The sequence below is a fragment of the Sphaeramia orbicularis genome, chromosome 13 (genome assembly GCF_902148855.1).
Source record: "Sphaeramia orbicularis chromosome 13, fSphaOr1.1, whole genome shotgun sequence".
In the NCBI taxonomy this organism is placed as follows: domain Eukaryota; kingdom Metazoa; phylum Chordata; class Actinopteri; order Kurtiformes; family Apogonidae; genus Sphaeramia; species Sphaeramia orbicularis.
In genome coordinates, this window is record NC_043969.1 from 6,198,124 (window position 1) to 6,215,422 (window position 17,299).

At 40.8% G+C, this 17,299-nt stretch overlaps 1 protein-coding gene across 7 annotated transcripts in view; it reads left to right on the forward strand.

Moving 5' to 3' along the window:
• The window catches only part of tbcela (tubulin folding cofactor E-like a), a 71,031-nt gene that overhangs the window by 51,666 nt on the left and 2,066 nt on the right, over positions 1-17,299 (forward strand). For 5 of the 7 annotated variants that reach the window (XR_003937056.1, XM_030151472.1, XM_030151473.1 and 2 more), the window contains 2 exons: positions 1,439-1,555; positions 4,800-4,911. Coding sequence is in view for 6 of the 7 variants with exons in the window: in XM_030151472.1 (XP_030007332.1) it covers positions 1,439-1,555; positions 4,800-4,911 (229 nt within the window). In the remaining variant the exon portion in view is untranslated. Of the gene's footprint in view, positions 1-1,438; positions 1,556-2,014; positions 2,756-4,799; positions 4,912-17,299 lie in introns of those variants that run through there. The other 2 variants (XM_030151474.1, XM_030151475.1) reach the window with 2 other exon arrangements.

Below are 17,299 nucleotides of genomic sequence, written 5' to 3' on the forward strand. Positions count from 1 at the left end.
CTACTACCCTACCTGGTGTTTGTACACCTGAACTACTTTACTAACAGGAGCTCAGCTCCTTGGCTTGAATCCACATCAGAACAATGTAAACAACAACAAAGTGTAAACAATAAATGTGAACAAAATTACAGCATCCCTGAAATAATCAAGCAGTTGCATCCTTTGTGGGTTCTACTGCCTCTCCTTCTTATCCTTTGGCGAATTTGAGTTAAGGAACAAGGACAAGTGATTTAACTTTTACTGTCTTGAGGGGACTTCTCTCTCGCCACTTTTACACAGGGATTCTGGAAAAAAAGGGAGATGGTGATCCCACCATTTTCCCACCATTGACCGATTTACACAGCCAAGCCAAAGGAGTAACAGAGGTGAGACAGGCTGGATTTTTATACAGCGGACTTGCGTTCCGGAATCAAAGGGGCAGCGACGCAGCATATAGTGTGATGTATGACTTGCGCATCAGAAATACCCCAAGCATAGCGGTGTTGGCTCTCAAAACTACAATGGAGAACGAACAGAAGGCAGCAATGTTTATTTTAGCAGTGCAGATTTAATTCAAGTATAATTCAAACTCCCGGCATCTCCCCAGTTCAACATCTTTCTGGTCACGCTGATATAGTTTTTTTACTGTACACGGCCCACAATCATTTTTATATCCCCCATGTGCAGGAGTCACACATGCAGTACATCACACCTTGGTTGTGGAATGAGAGGTGTTCCTTTTACATAGTATTACGTAATCATGATTCCACCTTTGTCATGGCTCTGTTACTACCCCCAGAGGTGTTACTGAGCCGTAACAGAGGTGGGACCAAATGATTCCACCATATCGTTTACACAGACGTTGTTCCAGAATAAAGGTGAAATATTCCCGAAACAGAAGTGCTGTGTAAAAGGGGCTTCTGATAATATTTGTCCTGTCTTAGATAATACTCTTTCAGATGGAACCGATGTTGCCACTAAACACAGCTTTTTAACCATGACTTTGGTAAGGTTGGGGAACACAAGGGACCAGCTTTTTCCACCACATAAGGGAATCTTCATTTTTAGGAAGAAGCTGCTCCTCCAGTTAATCCTGCATCTCCATTTTTTTTGTCAGTCGCTAATATGTCCTTCTCCCTGATACAGCAGTAACCTGCAAGAATTTTTGAGATGAGATGTATGGTTATGGATTGACAGCAATTTGTTTGAGAGGTGGTTTCTTTGTGAATCTCCTCCACAAGGAGCCATGTTACAAACTCTACAAACAACTCTTCGTAACTCTAACATTTCTGGGAATTCATCAACAAATTCTTCATCAAATTGTTGGAAAAACTCTTTTCTTTCAAAGACTACTTCACGTCACAATATGCTGATGTTGTCAATAGGAAAAACATTACTTTAGGATTATAGTAAGTGTTGAAAATAAGAAAAAGACTTAAATCTTGTTTCTCATCTGTAGGCTTCCCTCTGTATCACTGCTAAATGGCAGCGTCGTGACTGACAGTGAGAGAGAAGACGCAGAGAGGTTCTTCATTCGTTACTACTTAGATTACCCAGAGGAGGAGCTTCCTTGCAGGTATGTTCACTCCTCTGCCTCTTGACACTCTGGTTAACCCCTTAACGCCTGAATTTACATAAAAGTATATTTAAAAATTATTTGTGTTTTTGCTTTCAAGTAGATGCTAAATTAAGTGGAGATTGTTAATTTGACTATAGCGCATAAAATAGATTGATTATTGAGTATGATGCATATTTGCGGCAACAGGCAATAAAAAAACACATTTTTTGGTCTCAGGTGTGGAGAAGGTTTTACTGATGCCACATTATTTCAGTGTCCTGTCTGTAACACCATCTATTCTATTATTATCCAAACAAACAGAGCTCAAGCCTTTAATTTGGAACATGGGTGTCAAACTCATTTTAGTTCAGGTTCCACATACAGACCACTACTATCCCAAGGTGGATGGACCAGTAAAATAATAACACGATAACCTATAAATAATGACAACTCCAAATTTTTCTGTTTTTGTTTTAGTGCAAAAAAAAGTGCTTTCTTCAGAAATTTTCTGATGACTCAGCAGTTGTCGGTTGTATCAGAGGAGAGGAGGAGGGGGAGTACAGGAGCCTGGTTAAGGATTTTGTGGACTGGTGTGACCTCAACCACCTCCAACTCAACATTTCCAAGACCAAAGAAATGGTTTTGGATTTTAGGAGGAAGAGGTCCAAACTGGTGCCAGTCACCATCCATGACACAGAGGTAGAAGTTGTCTCCAATTACAGGTACCTGGGAGTCCAGCTGGACAGCAAGTTGGACTGGTCCTGTCAAATTGAGACTCTGCACAAGAAGGGGCAAAGTAGACTTTATTTCCCATGGAGATTAAGGTCCTTCAACATCCCCAAGCCTCTTCTGTGCAGCTTCTACCAGACTGTGGTGGCTGGTGTCCTGTTCTTTGGTGTGGTGTGTTGGGGGGAGGGAGCTCGCATTTCAGACAGAAACAGACTGGACAAACTGATTAAGAAAGCGAGCTCCATCATTGGGATGGGTCTGGACACAGTTCAGCAGGTGGCTGGGGTGAGAATGCTCAGGAAACTGGACTCTATTCTGAGGAATGCATCTCACCCACTTCACCATCTTGAGGTGTTCAGGGAGAGCACCTTCAGCCACAGACTGATCCCTCCTCGGTCCAGGACTGAACGCAGTAGGAGGTCCTTCCTGCCGGCTGCCATTAGGCTTTACAATATCGCTGTTATTGTAAAGTCTAATGTGCTGTGCATACTATAGGTGTTTTGTTTTATTGTATTATTTACATTACTTTTATTGTATATATATATATATATATATATATATATATATATATATATATATATATATATATAGGGTGGGGAAGCAAAATTTACAATATTTTGAGGCAGGGATTGAAAGACAGTGTATGACCAATTAGTTTATTGAAAGTCATGAGAATTTATTTGCCACAAGAAAATTTACATAATAGAAAATGTTTTTATTCTATGTGTCCTCCTTCTTTCTCAATAACTGCCTTCACACGCTTCCTGAAACTTGCGCAAGTGTTCCTCAAATATTCGGGTGACAACTTCTCCCATTCTTCTTTAATAGTATCTTCCAGACTTTCTCATAATAGTTTTGCTCATAGTCATTCTCTTCTTTACATTATAAACAGTCTTTATGGGCACTCCAACTATTTTTGAAATCTCCTTTGGTGTGACGAGTGCATTCAGCAAATCACACACTCTTTGACGTTTGCTTTCCTGATTACTCATATGGGCAAAAGTTTCTGAAAAGGTATGGATAATAGTATTAGGTATGATTATGACATCAATATATGTTTGGTTTCAAAACAATTGACGTAGTGCCTGCTGAGAAAAAACAACTAAACGTTCATTGTAAATTTTGCTTCCCCACCCTGTGTGTATATATACACACACACACACACACACACACACATATATATATATATATATATATATATATATATATATATATATATATATATATATATATATATATATGTATATATATATATATATATATATGTATATATATATCTTTTATTCTGTTTTTTAAACACTTTGTTCATTGTTGGTTGTATGTGGGATGTCTGTTGTGATGAGTCGGTGTGTTTTTTTTGTACTGTTTGTACTGCTGCCGTTGTAACTGAACAATTTCCTCAATAAAGTATCTATCTATCTGTCTGTCTGTCTGTCTGTCTGTCTGTCTATCTAAAAATGTTTACACTTACAACTATCCTTTCACAAAAAATGTGAATAACCTGAAAAAGTGCAATTTTAACAATATTATACCTCAGTTTATCATTTACACATGTACATTATTACTTAAAGAACACAGTGGATCTACAAACACACAACATATTTAGAAACAGGCATCTCAAACTGAAAAATATAGCATTTAACTTTACACATTTTGCCTTATTTTCTGTTTTGAATGAAAAAAATAACTTATGGAAAGTGCAGATATTTTTAATTATATCGTATACACAATTTGTACACATGGTTACATTCATAAACATATGACCATGTGTTGACAAAAACAGCTGTAACTCTACACAAAATTATACCATTATTACTGCCATTTCCATACCCTGGTTTAGGTAGATTATATTTTTAATTTCTGCTGTTACTGAGACAGCTGTCCTGTCTCCGCCAACCAGCATCCCATAAAACGTTGTGTTCATTCTGGTCTGTGTAAAAATAAAGGGTAGAAATTGCATTTATATGTTTATAATGATTATATAAATGAACTACAATGGCATTTCTTGCGTGTGTGATGAAGACCATCTAAAAACAGTACTTATCAGCCTCACTGTTTTTGATAGCTGCATGTTGCTAATATATTGCAAACCGAAACATTCAAATAACTTTAAAAATATTTGTCACACATAGTCTACTTCAATATATGTGCTGTACAAGCACACAATAAACTAGTGAGTGTTTTTATTTTGGCACAACTTACCTTTTATGCAAAAATTGATCCATTTTTATAACCTCCTTTTTTGTGTGTCAGAAATGGGAGCTTCCGCTTCCATTAGCCGGTATGTAGGTCCATCACGACCCAATCTGACGAGAAACAAGTGCTTGAAAAAGGTTCCTAGGTACATGTTGAATATGCTGGAACTGTTTTTGGGAGAATATATACGCTATTTTGTCTGTTTCCGTGATGGAAACATTATGTCAGGAATTTATGGCCAGCGGCGTTAATGCGGTGCCTTTGGCTGTAGGTCATGTATGGACTGTCCTGCACGAAGGCATTCAACTCATCCTGCTCTTTGCTCTTTCTCCTGAAGATACCATTGTCTGGTGACCAAGTATGGCAAGCTGGAACCACTCGCTGAGATTGACCTCCGACCCCGCTGCCATGCCCAGGTGGAGGTGCACTGTGAGGAAAAAGTGGAACAGGTGTGTTTAATGTCAGACTCACTGTGCCTCTGTTTGTCTTCTATTTGTACCTGATCTTCAATAACATCATCAGCACATTGCTCTGCCCATACAATGTAATACATATGGCTGCCTAAAATGTTTTTAACAAACTTGATATTATTATTGACAAGATTTAAAGTTGTAAAATATAAATGAAATCCTTGGCTTGATGATAGACAATAAACTGGACTGGTCTCTGAACACCGACCATATCTACAGAAAGAGTCAGAGCAAGCTCTACTTCCTGCGCAGGCTGGCATCATTTAACATTTGCACCAAGCTACTACAGATGTTTTACAGCTCTGTAGTGGCTAGTGTTGTTTTTTACGCTGTGACCTGCTGGGGGGGTAGTGGCAGCAAGAGGAACATCCAGCACCTGAATAAGATCATCAAGAAGGCGGGCTCTATGGTAGGCCTGAAGCTGGACTCCGTAGAAGAGGTGACAGAACAGAGAACCCTGTCCAGACTGAGGGCAATCATGCATAATGTCAACCACCCACTATGCTGTGTCCTAAGTCAGCAGAGGAGCACCTTTAGTGACAGACTGCGCTCAGTGAGCTGCTCCACCTCAAGATATGCAAAGTCGTTTGTCCCTCGTGCAATAAGACTGTATAACTCTGTAAATGAGAGAGGAGGTGGGAGGAGACGGGAGGAGGAGTAGCTGAGTGGGGGTGTATAGGAGGTAGAAGCTCAGGAACACTTCTGTCCTCGGGTGGGTTTCTATGTTTTTATGCTTTTATGTTTTTATGCTTTTATGTTTTTATGGGATGGGCAGAAAACACATCTTGTGTTTTAAGTCTACTTCTTTTTAATCTAAGTTATTCACAGCTACTTATACTCTGCATTTATTTATTTATTGATTGCTGATGTGGTTTGGCTGTGTTTGTGGAGCAGTGACCATATTTTGTATCCTGAATTTCCCCTAGGGGATTAATAAAGTCTATCTATCTATCTATCTATCTATCTATCTATCTATCTATCTATCTATCTATCTATCTATCTATCTATCTATCTATCTATCTATCTATCAAAATGTATTTTTTAGAAATTTCAATCAAATTTACTTATTGCATCATAGATATTTAATATATACACATTCATTTTACAATAAAAGTACATTCAAACCTGTTTAATGTTTGAAAAAAAGTTTAATTTACCAAGTATTTCACAAAAAAATTTTGATATTTAAAGCTTTTCTATAAACCTCTACTGTAATTTTTTTTTATTTAACACAATTATGTTTCTTTTTTTTTTCCCACAACCTATTTTTTCCACTCTACCACACAATAGTATTCCTCATTTTTTTCGTAAAATTTGCAGAAATTATATAAAGAGCTCATAATAATTAAACACAGTGTATAGAAACAATCTGCAGCAAGATATTTTTAATGATCAAATTCTTTATTTACATTTACTTTATGGAGTACTGATCAAAACAGTTCTCAAATATGTTTTGTGGACCATAAACTTGATATCATGTTGCAATATTAGTTCTTTAACAAAGAATACTGTTGTCTTTTTAATCATGCTACCGGTGCTTTGTGTGACAGAAGGTTAAAAGTGGGTTTTCTTTTGCATTCTTTAGTGTAGTATTTCCACTTTATACAAATTTATACCTTGATTTCAGTTGTACCATATTGTGTAGAGTCAGATGGAGGGTCAGTCATTTATAATCTGTTTATTTAGATTACATACATCTTTTGTATATGTGCTGAGATTTTCTAGGTTTCTGGAGGGTGTTTGGCTAAAAACAGTGCACAAATTTTAACAGTAGTTTAGAATATTGCAGGAAGTTTGTGAACGACTTATTGGAAATTTGGAAAAACTGGAGTTGATAAATAAACAATACACAAAAAGCTTAAGAACAAAACTTGGTAATCACATCCATTGGGGGTAACCTCAATGGATAGTAATTTTCCATTGTCCAAGGGGGGTAAGCTTCCATTCATTTTTAAGATTCTGGAGAAAAAAGTAGCCAATCAGTTATGTGACTTCCTTCAAGTCAAGAGTCTATTTGAAAATTTCCTGTCAAGTTTTAGGGAACATCAGAGCACAGAAACGGCACTGGTCAAAGTTACCAATGACCTTCTAACTGCTTCAGATAAGGGTCTTGTTTAGATACTAGATTTATGTTTATGATGCGCATGCCTAGCGTCTGTCAAACCACCGGCTCACCTATTTCCAGAAATGCAGCCTTTTAAACTACTTATTTTACCTTTTAATGTGTTTTTCACTCAAATCCAACTTTGTTAACTGCATCTTTTTAACCTGAGCAGTTTAATGTGACAATCGAAGTGACCAGTTGTAAGAATTTTTCACCGTGTTTCTAGCCCTACAGCACCATCGATCTAAGCCGCCATTAACGGAATACTGTCTTTTAAGAATACACTCTCTGTTTTGTATTTTTATCCTTGCCCTAACGGCAGGGTGGTCGACCACTGAATAGATTAACCTCCTGTGGCTGTTTCGGCACCTGTGTGAAGCCAGCTCTGGACTTTAAGCATACCAACAGGACTGTTGTTAGCCTAGCAGCTAAACTACAACTGTAAGTGGAGTCGTACCTGTGCCTGTCTTTGACCGGTTCATGCGGTCTGCCCCTGGTACCTCGCTGCACCTCCATGGCTGCATCCACATCACCCGGAGACAGCCCGCTCATCGAAGCCCACAGAAGCCTGCTAAAGGCTTACAAGAGAATTGCGGATCTCAAAGAGGATATACTGCGCCTCTCCACAAAACTAGCGGAGAAAGATGCGCAGCTCTCTGGTTTCTCCAACCGCCTTCTCGTACTGTCCAGCCTCTTTGTGAAAAGTGCAGAGAAGCCCAAAGCCCCCTATGATGACACGGTACTATGGGATCCATCCTCTGTCTGTCCTCGTCCCCCATGTTCAACACCCTGGTCTGAAGTCGTTATACGTGGCCGCAAAAAGAACACGGGCAAAGTCTCATCACCGCCGTGCATCAGCACATCAAACCGCTTCAGTGTTCTGTCCGTAGAGAATGCTCCGGCTCCCCCCGCCGCGGCTGGTGTGCTCCCCATCCCACCTGGCTCAGTCCCAGAATGGGCTCCTGCTGCTCAGAGCTGGTTACCGGCGACGGTCGTGACGCCGGTCCCCCTTGTGAAGCCGCTGATACCGGGACCCCGCTCCTCTGCCCGGTGTCAGCTTCTCCAGGAGGCGGTTCGTCGTCACCCCAGCGGTCCACCTGTGGAGTGTCCACCTGGAGGATCCAGTGCTCCCTCATCCTCAACACCATATCCTCGACCATTTTTTCCTCCGACCACCGCTATCCTTAGGGACTCCATCATCCCTAATGTCCAATTCTTTAATGCCATAACCAAGTGTTTCCCCGGTTTCACTGTCACCATCATCCTCCAAGAACTGCCAGAGCTGCTGGTCTTACTGCTGTCCACCGTTATCCGTATCATCATCCATGTGGGCTTCAGTGATACTTCTCTCCAACAGTCTGAGATAACAAAGGTTCATTTTAAAACACTTTTTGATTAAACTGAAAGGATGCGGGAAGGCTGTTTTTATCTCGGGGTGCCTCCCCTCCTTTGCCCGTGGTGTGGGGAGTTTCAGCAGGCTCCTCAGCCTGAACACCTGGCTCCAGTCCGCTTGTGCCCTGACTGGTCTCAGTTTTTTTGACAATTTTAATCTGTTCTGGAACCGCTTCTCTTTCTACAAGTCTGATGGTGTCCACCCCTCTAGATTAGGGATCAGGGTCTTGGCACAAAATATCCACCACACTGTCATGACCACAACAACAACATCTATACCTGCGTAACTACCCTCTGTCTCTTCTTCTGCGGTGATGCCACGGGTCACAGCTCACAGCGCTGTTCCTGCACCAGCTCCCCCTGCTGGCCACATCTAATACCACCTCGTTCAGAGTCTCCTGCACAGCCTCTAGTGAATTTATCTCTGCTGGTCAGCCTATACCTATTCACACTACAAATAGGGGTGTAAGAAAATATCGGTTCCGCAATATATTGCGATATTTCATTTCTCAATACTGTATTGATATTAAAAGTACTGTATCAATATTTTTAGGTATTTATTCAAATGCAGATATTGTGGAGGTTCATTTTTTTTGTTTTTCTTTTTTGTTTATATTTTGTTTATTATTATTTAACTTTTTTTTTTTCCTTTTTTTCTTTTATTAAACATTCTTTCATTAAATAATGTTCGTTCCTTTGTTGGGATTGCACAAAAATAATGTTCTGATGTTAGTTCTGAACTAATAGAATATGAACATTTGAACAGGATCTTAAACTGTAATATCTATAAAAGATTATTTAAGTTTGAACACAGGAACGTTTTGTGCATTAGATCCTGTTGTGATTTTAAAAAAAAAAGTGTTTAGTATTTGTGCATATTTCTGGTGTAATTCAATTCTTCCATGAAATAATCACTTAAAGAAACAAAACTAATAAAAGAAAACTGCCTTTTTAACAGGATCATGATATATCGTGATATATCGTATCGTGATCCTAGTTTTGTGGTTTGTATTGTATCGCCAGATTCTTGCCAATACACACCCCTAATCACAAATAGACATCACTATCACCAGCATCATCATAACCGGTCATCCCACTACCTCTTCACCAGAGTAAACTGGCTCCACAGCAGGTGTTTGCGGCCACTACAGCGGGCTCCTTGGGTCTTGGCTCCCATTAGGATTGGCCTGGTGAACACCAGGTTGGTAGTAAATAAAACCTTCATCCTAAAAGACTTCTTCACCTCCTGGTCATTGGATTTCCTGTGTGACTGAATCATGGGTGAATGTTGGTGAGTCCAGTGCTATCTCTGAACTGTTGCCCTGTGACTGCACATATTTTAACTCTCCAAGGACATCGGGCCAAGGGGAGAGGAATACTGACTGTTTTTAAAACGTCTTTTAAATGTAAACAGCTCACATTACCGGCACCTTTCTCTAGCTTTGAGCTGAGTTTGTTTGAGTTGGGTCATTCTCCTCCACTGCTGTGGGCTGTGATTTACCGACCACCAAAATACAATAAGAACTTTACATGTGACTTTTCTGATTTCCTAGCTGACTTCATGCCTAAATATGACCGAGTTTTAATTGTTGGGGATTTTAACATGACCAGCTGACCAAAGACTTTTTAGATGTTGTGGACTCTTTTAACCTTAAACAGTCTGTGAGTGGCCCCACTCAGGAATGGGGTCACACACTGGATCTTGTTTTATCGTATAGCTTACCTGTTTTTAACGTAGAAATTGGGGATACTGTGTTTTCTGACCACATGCCTGTTTTATTTGAGGTCACTTTAGCCTGTAATAAAGTTAAGCCTTGCGCTCCTGCAAGGCACTGCCACACTTTTATCCCCCTCCACCGCTGCACGCTTTTCAGCTATGTTTGATGCCTGTTGTGTCGTTCCTGAGTCTACAGACCTAGCTCTTGGATTCACAACACCTGCCAATCATTCTTGGACCCAGTGTCACCATTTAAAACCAAGGTGATTAAAACTAAATCTGAACCCTGGCTGAATGTCAGCACTCGAGCTTTCAGGCGTGAGTGCAGAAGGGCAGATTGCAAGTGGAAAAAAGATAAACTCCAGATATCTTTCCAAATGATGAAGGACTGCTGGCACCATTATCAAATAGTTGTGAAAGATGCTAAGAGAAAACACCTGTTGGACATTATACTGCAAAACTGCCACAACCCCCATGTTTTATTTGAGACTATTAACTCTGCTCTTAAAGTCCCTCACTTTATGGAGGCATCCCCTGTTGCCTGTGAAAACTTTCTTCATTATTTTAGTGACAAAGTCACCCTCACCAGGGCTTGGATCTCACCGCCTGGTTGTGATCCTTCAGTGCCTGTCACCTGCTCTGCTATCTTTGATCACTTTGAGCCTGTAACTCTGTGCCTTTTAAAAGAGACTGTTGATCTTCTGAAGCCCACAGGTTCTTCAAATGAAGCCATCCCTCCCCGATTTCTTAAGGAGGTCTTTCCAACCATAGGTCCATCCATTCTCACTATCATCAACAGGATTTTGGCCTCTGGTAAAGTCCCAGCAAACTTCAAACATGCTGTAGTTCAACCACTAGTTAAAAAAACAGATCTAGATCGTGCTTCCACCTGTCTGGGCCTCCACCAACTGCACTAAACCACCTCCCGGACATCGCTTACCTGCCACACTGGAGATACATCCACTGCGGGTCCCGTCGATGGTTCTGGGTGGACTCCTCAGGGGCAATCCAGTCCATCTGGTCCAGCTTTCGTCGCTCTCCACGTCACACCGGCCGTGTTGTTGAACACAGTGTGTTAGCCAGCCTAGCTCGGTCAGCTAACACCACAGTCACCTGCGACAACACCGCTGTCTGCTTCGGTCTGTTGAACATCCGTTCACTCACGAACAAGGGGTAGCTTGTCCAGGATCTCCTCACTGACTGTAAGTTTGACTCTCTTTGCCTAACTGAAACATGGCAATGGCCAGGTGATTTCTCCCAACTCAGCGGCTCTACTCCTTCGGGGTTTGCTTACATCTGTCAACCTCATGGCACTGGCTGGGGAGAAGGTGTTGCAATATTATATCGTGAGAAGTGCAAAGTGTCGCCTGTGTCTTTTCCTGCCTTCAGCTCCTTTGAATACATTGCATGTCAACTGTCTGGACCAATTCCCACCACAACTGCAACTGTTTACCGCCCCCCTAAACCAAATAATAATTTCTTAAATGAGTTTGCAGCTGTTCTCACTCATTTATCCACTTTCTCACCAAACACAATATTACTGGGAGACTTCAGCATACACATGGACAATACCAATAACCTTCTCACCAGAGACTTTACATCCTGTCTTGAGAGCTTTGGATTCCAGCAGCATACCTGCATACCCACATTCCCACACACTAAAGGACACATCTTAGACTTAATCTGTTGTTCTGGTGTCACCCCTCTTGACTATGCAGCAGATGAACTTCCCATCTCTGACCACTTTCTCCTCTCATTCAATGTAAAACTTACACTCTCCATTTCTAAGGCTCCCTGTGCCATCATGTTCCGTAAAATCAATGACATTAACATGGACTCTCTTACATCTAGCATCGACTCCCTCATGAACACTGTCCATTTATCCCACCTTGAAGATCTGGTTTCACATTACAACAGTAGTCTCCACAGCATCCTCGACTCCCTCACTCTACCGAAAACCAGATCTGTCTCCTTTTCTGTCTCTGCTCCCTGGTTTACACCTGAGCTTCGGAGTATGAAAGCTGAAAGTCGACAACTTGAGCGGCTCTTCAGAAAAACTGGACTGATTGTTCATAAAGAAATGTATGCCAGCCATGTTCAGCATTACAAGGACTGCATTGTCAAATCCAAATCAAACTATTACACCAACATAATCTGTTCAAATGAAGGTAACACCAAGTCACTGTTCTCACTGCTCAACAATATCACTCAACCCCCGGACTCTCTACTCTCACCTGCACTCAACTGCATTCTGTAACTCACTTATGTCCTTCTTTATCTGCAAAATCCAGAAGGTCTATCTCAACCTTGGTTCAAACTCCTCCACCGTGACACCTGACCCTCATCCACCCATACAGTCTTATCCTCCTTTGACCTCCCCTCCCTCGAAGAAATATCAGAACTTATTCATAACTCCAAGATATCCATCTGTCAGCTGGACCCCCTCCCCACAGTCCTGGTGAAAGCATGCCTTCCTTCTCTGGCCCCCTTTATCACTGCAATCATTCACTCCTCTCTTGCCACTGGAACTGTTCCTGCATCCCTCAAAACCGCTGCAATAACCCATATTCTGAAAAAACCTGATGTAGATCCAACTGACTTCAACGACTTCCGCCTTATTTCTAATTTACCCTTCATCTCCAAAATTCCTGAGAAAACAATAGCTATTCAACTTCATTCCCATCTATCACACAATAACCTATACGAACAGTTCCAGTCTGGTTTCCACCCCCTCCACAGCACAGAAATAGCTCTCATAAAAATCACCAATGACCTCCTCATGGCAGCAGATTCTGGTCTACCTCATCCTCCTTGACCTGAGTACGGCCTTTGACACCATCTGTCACAACACCCTTATCAATAGATTATCTTCCATTGGCATCACCCACACTCCATTAGACTGGTTTAAATCATACCTCTCTGGCTGCACTCAGTTTATTCAGCTCAAATCTTTCACATCCCATCACTTCCCCATCACTTCAGGTGTGCCCCAGGGATCTGTACTGGGGCCCCTCCTTTTCATCATCTACCTCCTTCCCTCGGCAATATATTACGGAAATATAACATCAACTTTCACTGTTACGCGGATGACATCCGCGCATTCAGCATCAGAGCATTCAGCCACTCTGCTCCCCAACTCTGGAACTCCTTGCCACTGGATCTCAGAAACATCACTTCACTCCCTCTCTTCAAATCCAAACTTAAAACGCATCTCTTTAGGACCTCTTTCTCTTTATGACCACAATTGCCCTGTCCAATTTTTAACCTGCCTTTTATTTTTTTATTCTGTTTTATTGCTTGTTTTATACTCTCCTGTTTTACTGTACGGTGTCATTGAGTGCCAAGAAAGGCGCCTATAAATAAAATGTATTATTATTATAATTATTATTATTATTATTATTATAGATGCCTCAGTGTGTTCTAATTACAGGCCCATTTCCAAACTGCCTTTTCTCTCGAAGGTTCTGGAAAAGATAGTTTATATTCAACTACTTGCCTTTCTGAAGGAGCACAGTATTTTAGAGACTTTTCAGTCTGATTTTAAAACACTACGTAGTACAGAATCAGCTCTTCTGAGAGTTTTTAATGATATTTTATTAGCCACTAACTCTGGGGATTGTGTTGTTCTTTTACTTCTTGATTTATCTGCAGCCTTTGATACCGTGGATCATGAAATCCCGATAGATCGTCTGGAGCGCTGGGTGGGCATCAGAGGCACAGCTCTTACCTTGCTGACAGGACATTTTGTGTCAGCCTTGGTGATGCTGTGTCCTCTTCTCCCCCTTTCTTATACAGTGTCCCACAAGGTTCGGTTTTGGGTCCTCTACTCTTTTCCCTATATCTACTCCCACTAGGTTCCATACTGAGGAAACACAGTATTTAATTTCATTTGTTTACAGATGATAGTCAAATTTATATGCCCCTAAAAAAGAACCCTTCCACTGTCAGTCCACTGCTTCAGTGTCTTCATGACATTAAGGTGTGGATGGCTTGTAACTTTTTACATTTCAATGAAGATAAGACTGAGGTTATGGTGTTTGGTGGTTCAACTGGAATCTCCCCATTAGATCTGGGTTATTTGGCTCAGTACAAAAAGCCAGTTATCAAAAACCTGGGTGTTAAAATGGAACCTGATTTTAAACTTCATAGTCATGTAAAGGCAATCGTGAAGTCAAGCTTTTTTCACTTAAGGCAGCTGGCCAAAGTGAAGCCTGTCATCCCAAAGCACCCTTTTGAGACGGTAATCCACGCCTTCATCACCACTCAACTGGACTATTGTAATGCTTTGTATTTGGGGATTAGTGGGTCTTCCATCGCTTGTCTTCAAAAAGTGCAAAATGCCGCTGCGCGTCTTTTAACTGGCACTCGTAAATATGTGCACATTTCTCCGGTTTTAGCATCGGTCCATTGGCTGCCTGTCCAATTTAGAATCCATTTCAAAATACTTTTGTTTGTTTTTAAATCTCTCCATGGTCTTGCACCGCCCTACCTCTCTGAGCTCCTTCACACATATACTCCCACTCGCTCTCTCAGATCAGCTGATCAGCTGCTTTTGATGGTGCCCAGAACAACATGCAAGCTACGAGGAGATCGGGCCTTTGCTGCTGCTGGTCCCAGACTGTGGAACAACCTGCCTCTGTATATCAGACAGGCCTCCTCCTTGCCCGTTTTTAAATCTCTTCTTTAAACCCACTTGTTCTCCTTGACCTTTTAACATGCGTGCAATGTTGACATTTTGTTTCTGTTTTTATATTTTAACTTTTTTGATTTGATTTTAATGTTTTTAATGCTTTTATTAATTCGCATTGTGCTTTTATTCTTCTGTACAGCACTTTGGTCCACTGTGGTTATTTTAAAGTGCTTTATAAATAAAGTTGGATTGGATTGCATTATTAGACTTTAGTGTGGCTTTTGACACTGTTGATCATCACATCCTTCTACGATTGGAACAGTCAATTGGTATGAAAGGATCTGCATTAATGTGGTTTAAATCCTATCTAACAGATCGTTTTCAGTTTGTTAATATTAATAATGATTCCTCTCAGTGCACTACAGTTGGTTATGGAGTTCCTCAAGGCTCAGTTCTTGGACCAATACTGTTTATCTTATACATGCTTCCTTTAGGTAACTTAACAAGGAAACACTCTGTCAACTTTCATTGTTACACTGATGATACCCAATTATATTTATTAAACCTGATGAAGCCAGTCAGCTAACTAACAGGTAACTAACAGGAGTACATTAAAGATGTTAAAGATTAGATAACCATCAACTTTTTGCTATTAAACTCAGACAAAACTGAAGTCTTTGTACCCAAAAACTGTTAGGGATCCAGTGAAGTAGTCACCATGGATGGTGGTACCCTGGATCCCAAAACCACTGTGAGGAATCTTGGCATTGTTTTTGATCAGAATTTATCATTTAAATCACACATAAAACAGATTTCTAGAACTGCCTTTTTTCATCTGGGTAATATTGCTAAAATTAGGCATATTTTAACACAGAATGATGCAGAAAAATTAGTTCATGCTTTTATTACATCCAGACTAGATTATTGTAATTCTCTCTTCTCAGGCTGTCCCAAAAAGTCTTTAAAGACCCTTCAATTAATCCACAATGTTGCTGCTCGTGTACTGACTAGAATCAGGATTGAAAGACCATATTTCTCCTGGGTTGGCTTCTCTGCATTCGCTCCCTTTAAAAGCAAGATAGACTTTAAAATACTCCTTCTCACTTACAAAGCCCTTCACGGTCAGGTACCTACTTATCTGATAGAGCTTTTAGTTCCATACAATCTATCTAGAGCACTACACTCTGAATATGCAGCCTTACTGGTGGTTCCTAGAATCTCCAAAAACAGGGAGCTAGAACCTTCAGCTATCAAACTCCACTATTGTGGAACCACCTCCCTGCCTCGGTCCGGGAGCCAGACACCCTCTCTATATTTAAGAGTAGGCTAAAAACTTTCCGTTTTGATGAATCTTATAGTTAGGGTGGCTCAGGCTGCTCTAGGCTTAGACTGCTGGGAGACTCATCATAATACACTGAGCTCTTCTCTGCTCCTCCTCCTATCTGCTCTCCTGTCTGCTCCTTCTGTCTGACCTCATCTCTGCTCCTCCTCTTTTTTGACCTTCTCTCTCCTAATCTTCTCTTCTATTTACACCCCAAGAAATACATGTTACTGACTTGACTTCTTCCCCAGAGTCTCTGTACTTTATCACCTCACAGGTTTTCCCTGGATCACCTCTGGATCTGCTGCTGTGGTTCCTCTTCTCTCCTGCCTTCATCATCATCACTCACTTATCCATATTGTTGTGATTGTGTTTATTGTATAGGTAGATAGATGGTAGAGGTTTCTATTATTTGTACTAACAGTTACAGTAGTAGTACATCCACTGTTAATACTTGTACTTGTAGTAGTAGTATTAACAGTTATGGACATTTGTTCTAGCTATTGGTAATTATACTAGCATCAGCTGTTCTACTTTTTCCACAGTTCAAGTTCAATTTGTTGTGCATTCATGTGTCTCCCCCTACTTCCTCCCTTCTCTCCCCCTCTCCCTCAATCTCTCTCTCTCTTTTTTTTCTCTTCTTTTACACTCTCTCTTTAACCCCAACTGGTCAAGACAGACAGCCATCCTCTAAGAGTCAGGGTCTGCTCAAGGTTTCTGTCTGTTAAAAGGAAGTTTTTCCTTGCCACTGTCACTACTCACAAGTGTTTGCTCCTGGAGGATTCTGTTGGGTTCTGTAAATTGGCTTGAGAGTCTAGTTCAACCAGCTCTATATGTAAAGTGTCATGAGATAACTTTTGTCATGATTTGGTGCTATATAAATACAATTTTATTGATCCGATTGACTGACTGATTGAACCATTTGGGAAAGGCTATTTCAGTTAGATTTGATGCTCTCCACATTGATTTCACATTCATTTGGATTAGGTGATGCTTAAAATAGCTTCATTGCTGCACTTAAGCCTCATAATGGCATAGCAAACCCAGCAAATGTTTGAATCAAATCACTTTTACATCATTTCCGTTCATTTGCACCCTGTTGTTTTCTGTGGTGTTTGTTGCTGTGTGCCACACCAGTGCAATAGTGTGAAAGAAATGGCAGGATGTGAATCACACTGCCCTTATGCTGTCAAATGTGTATAT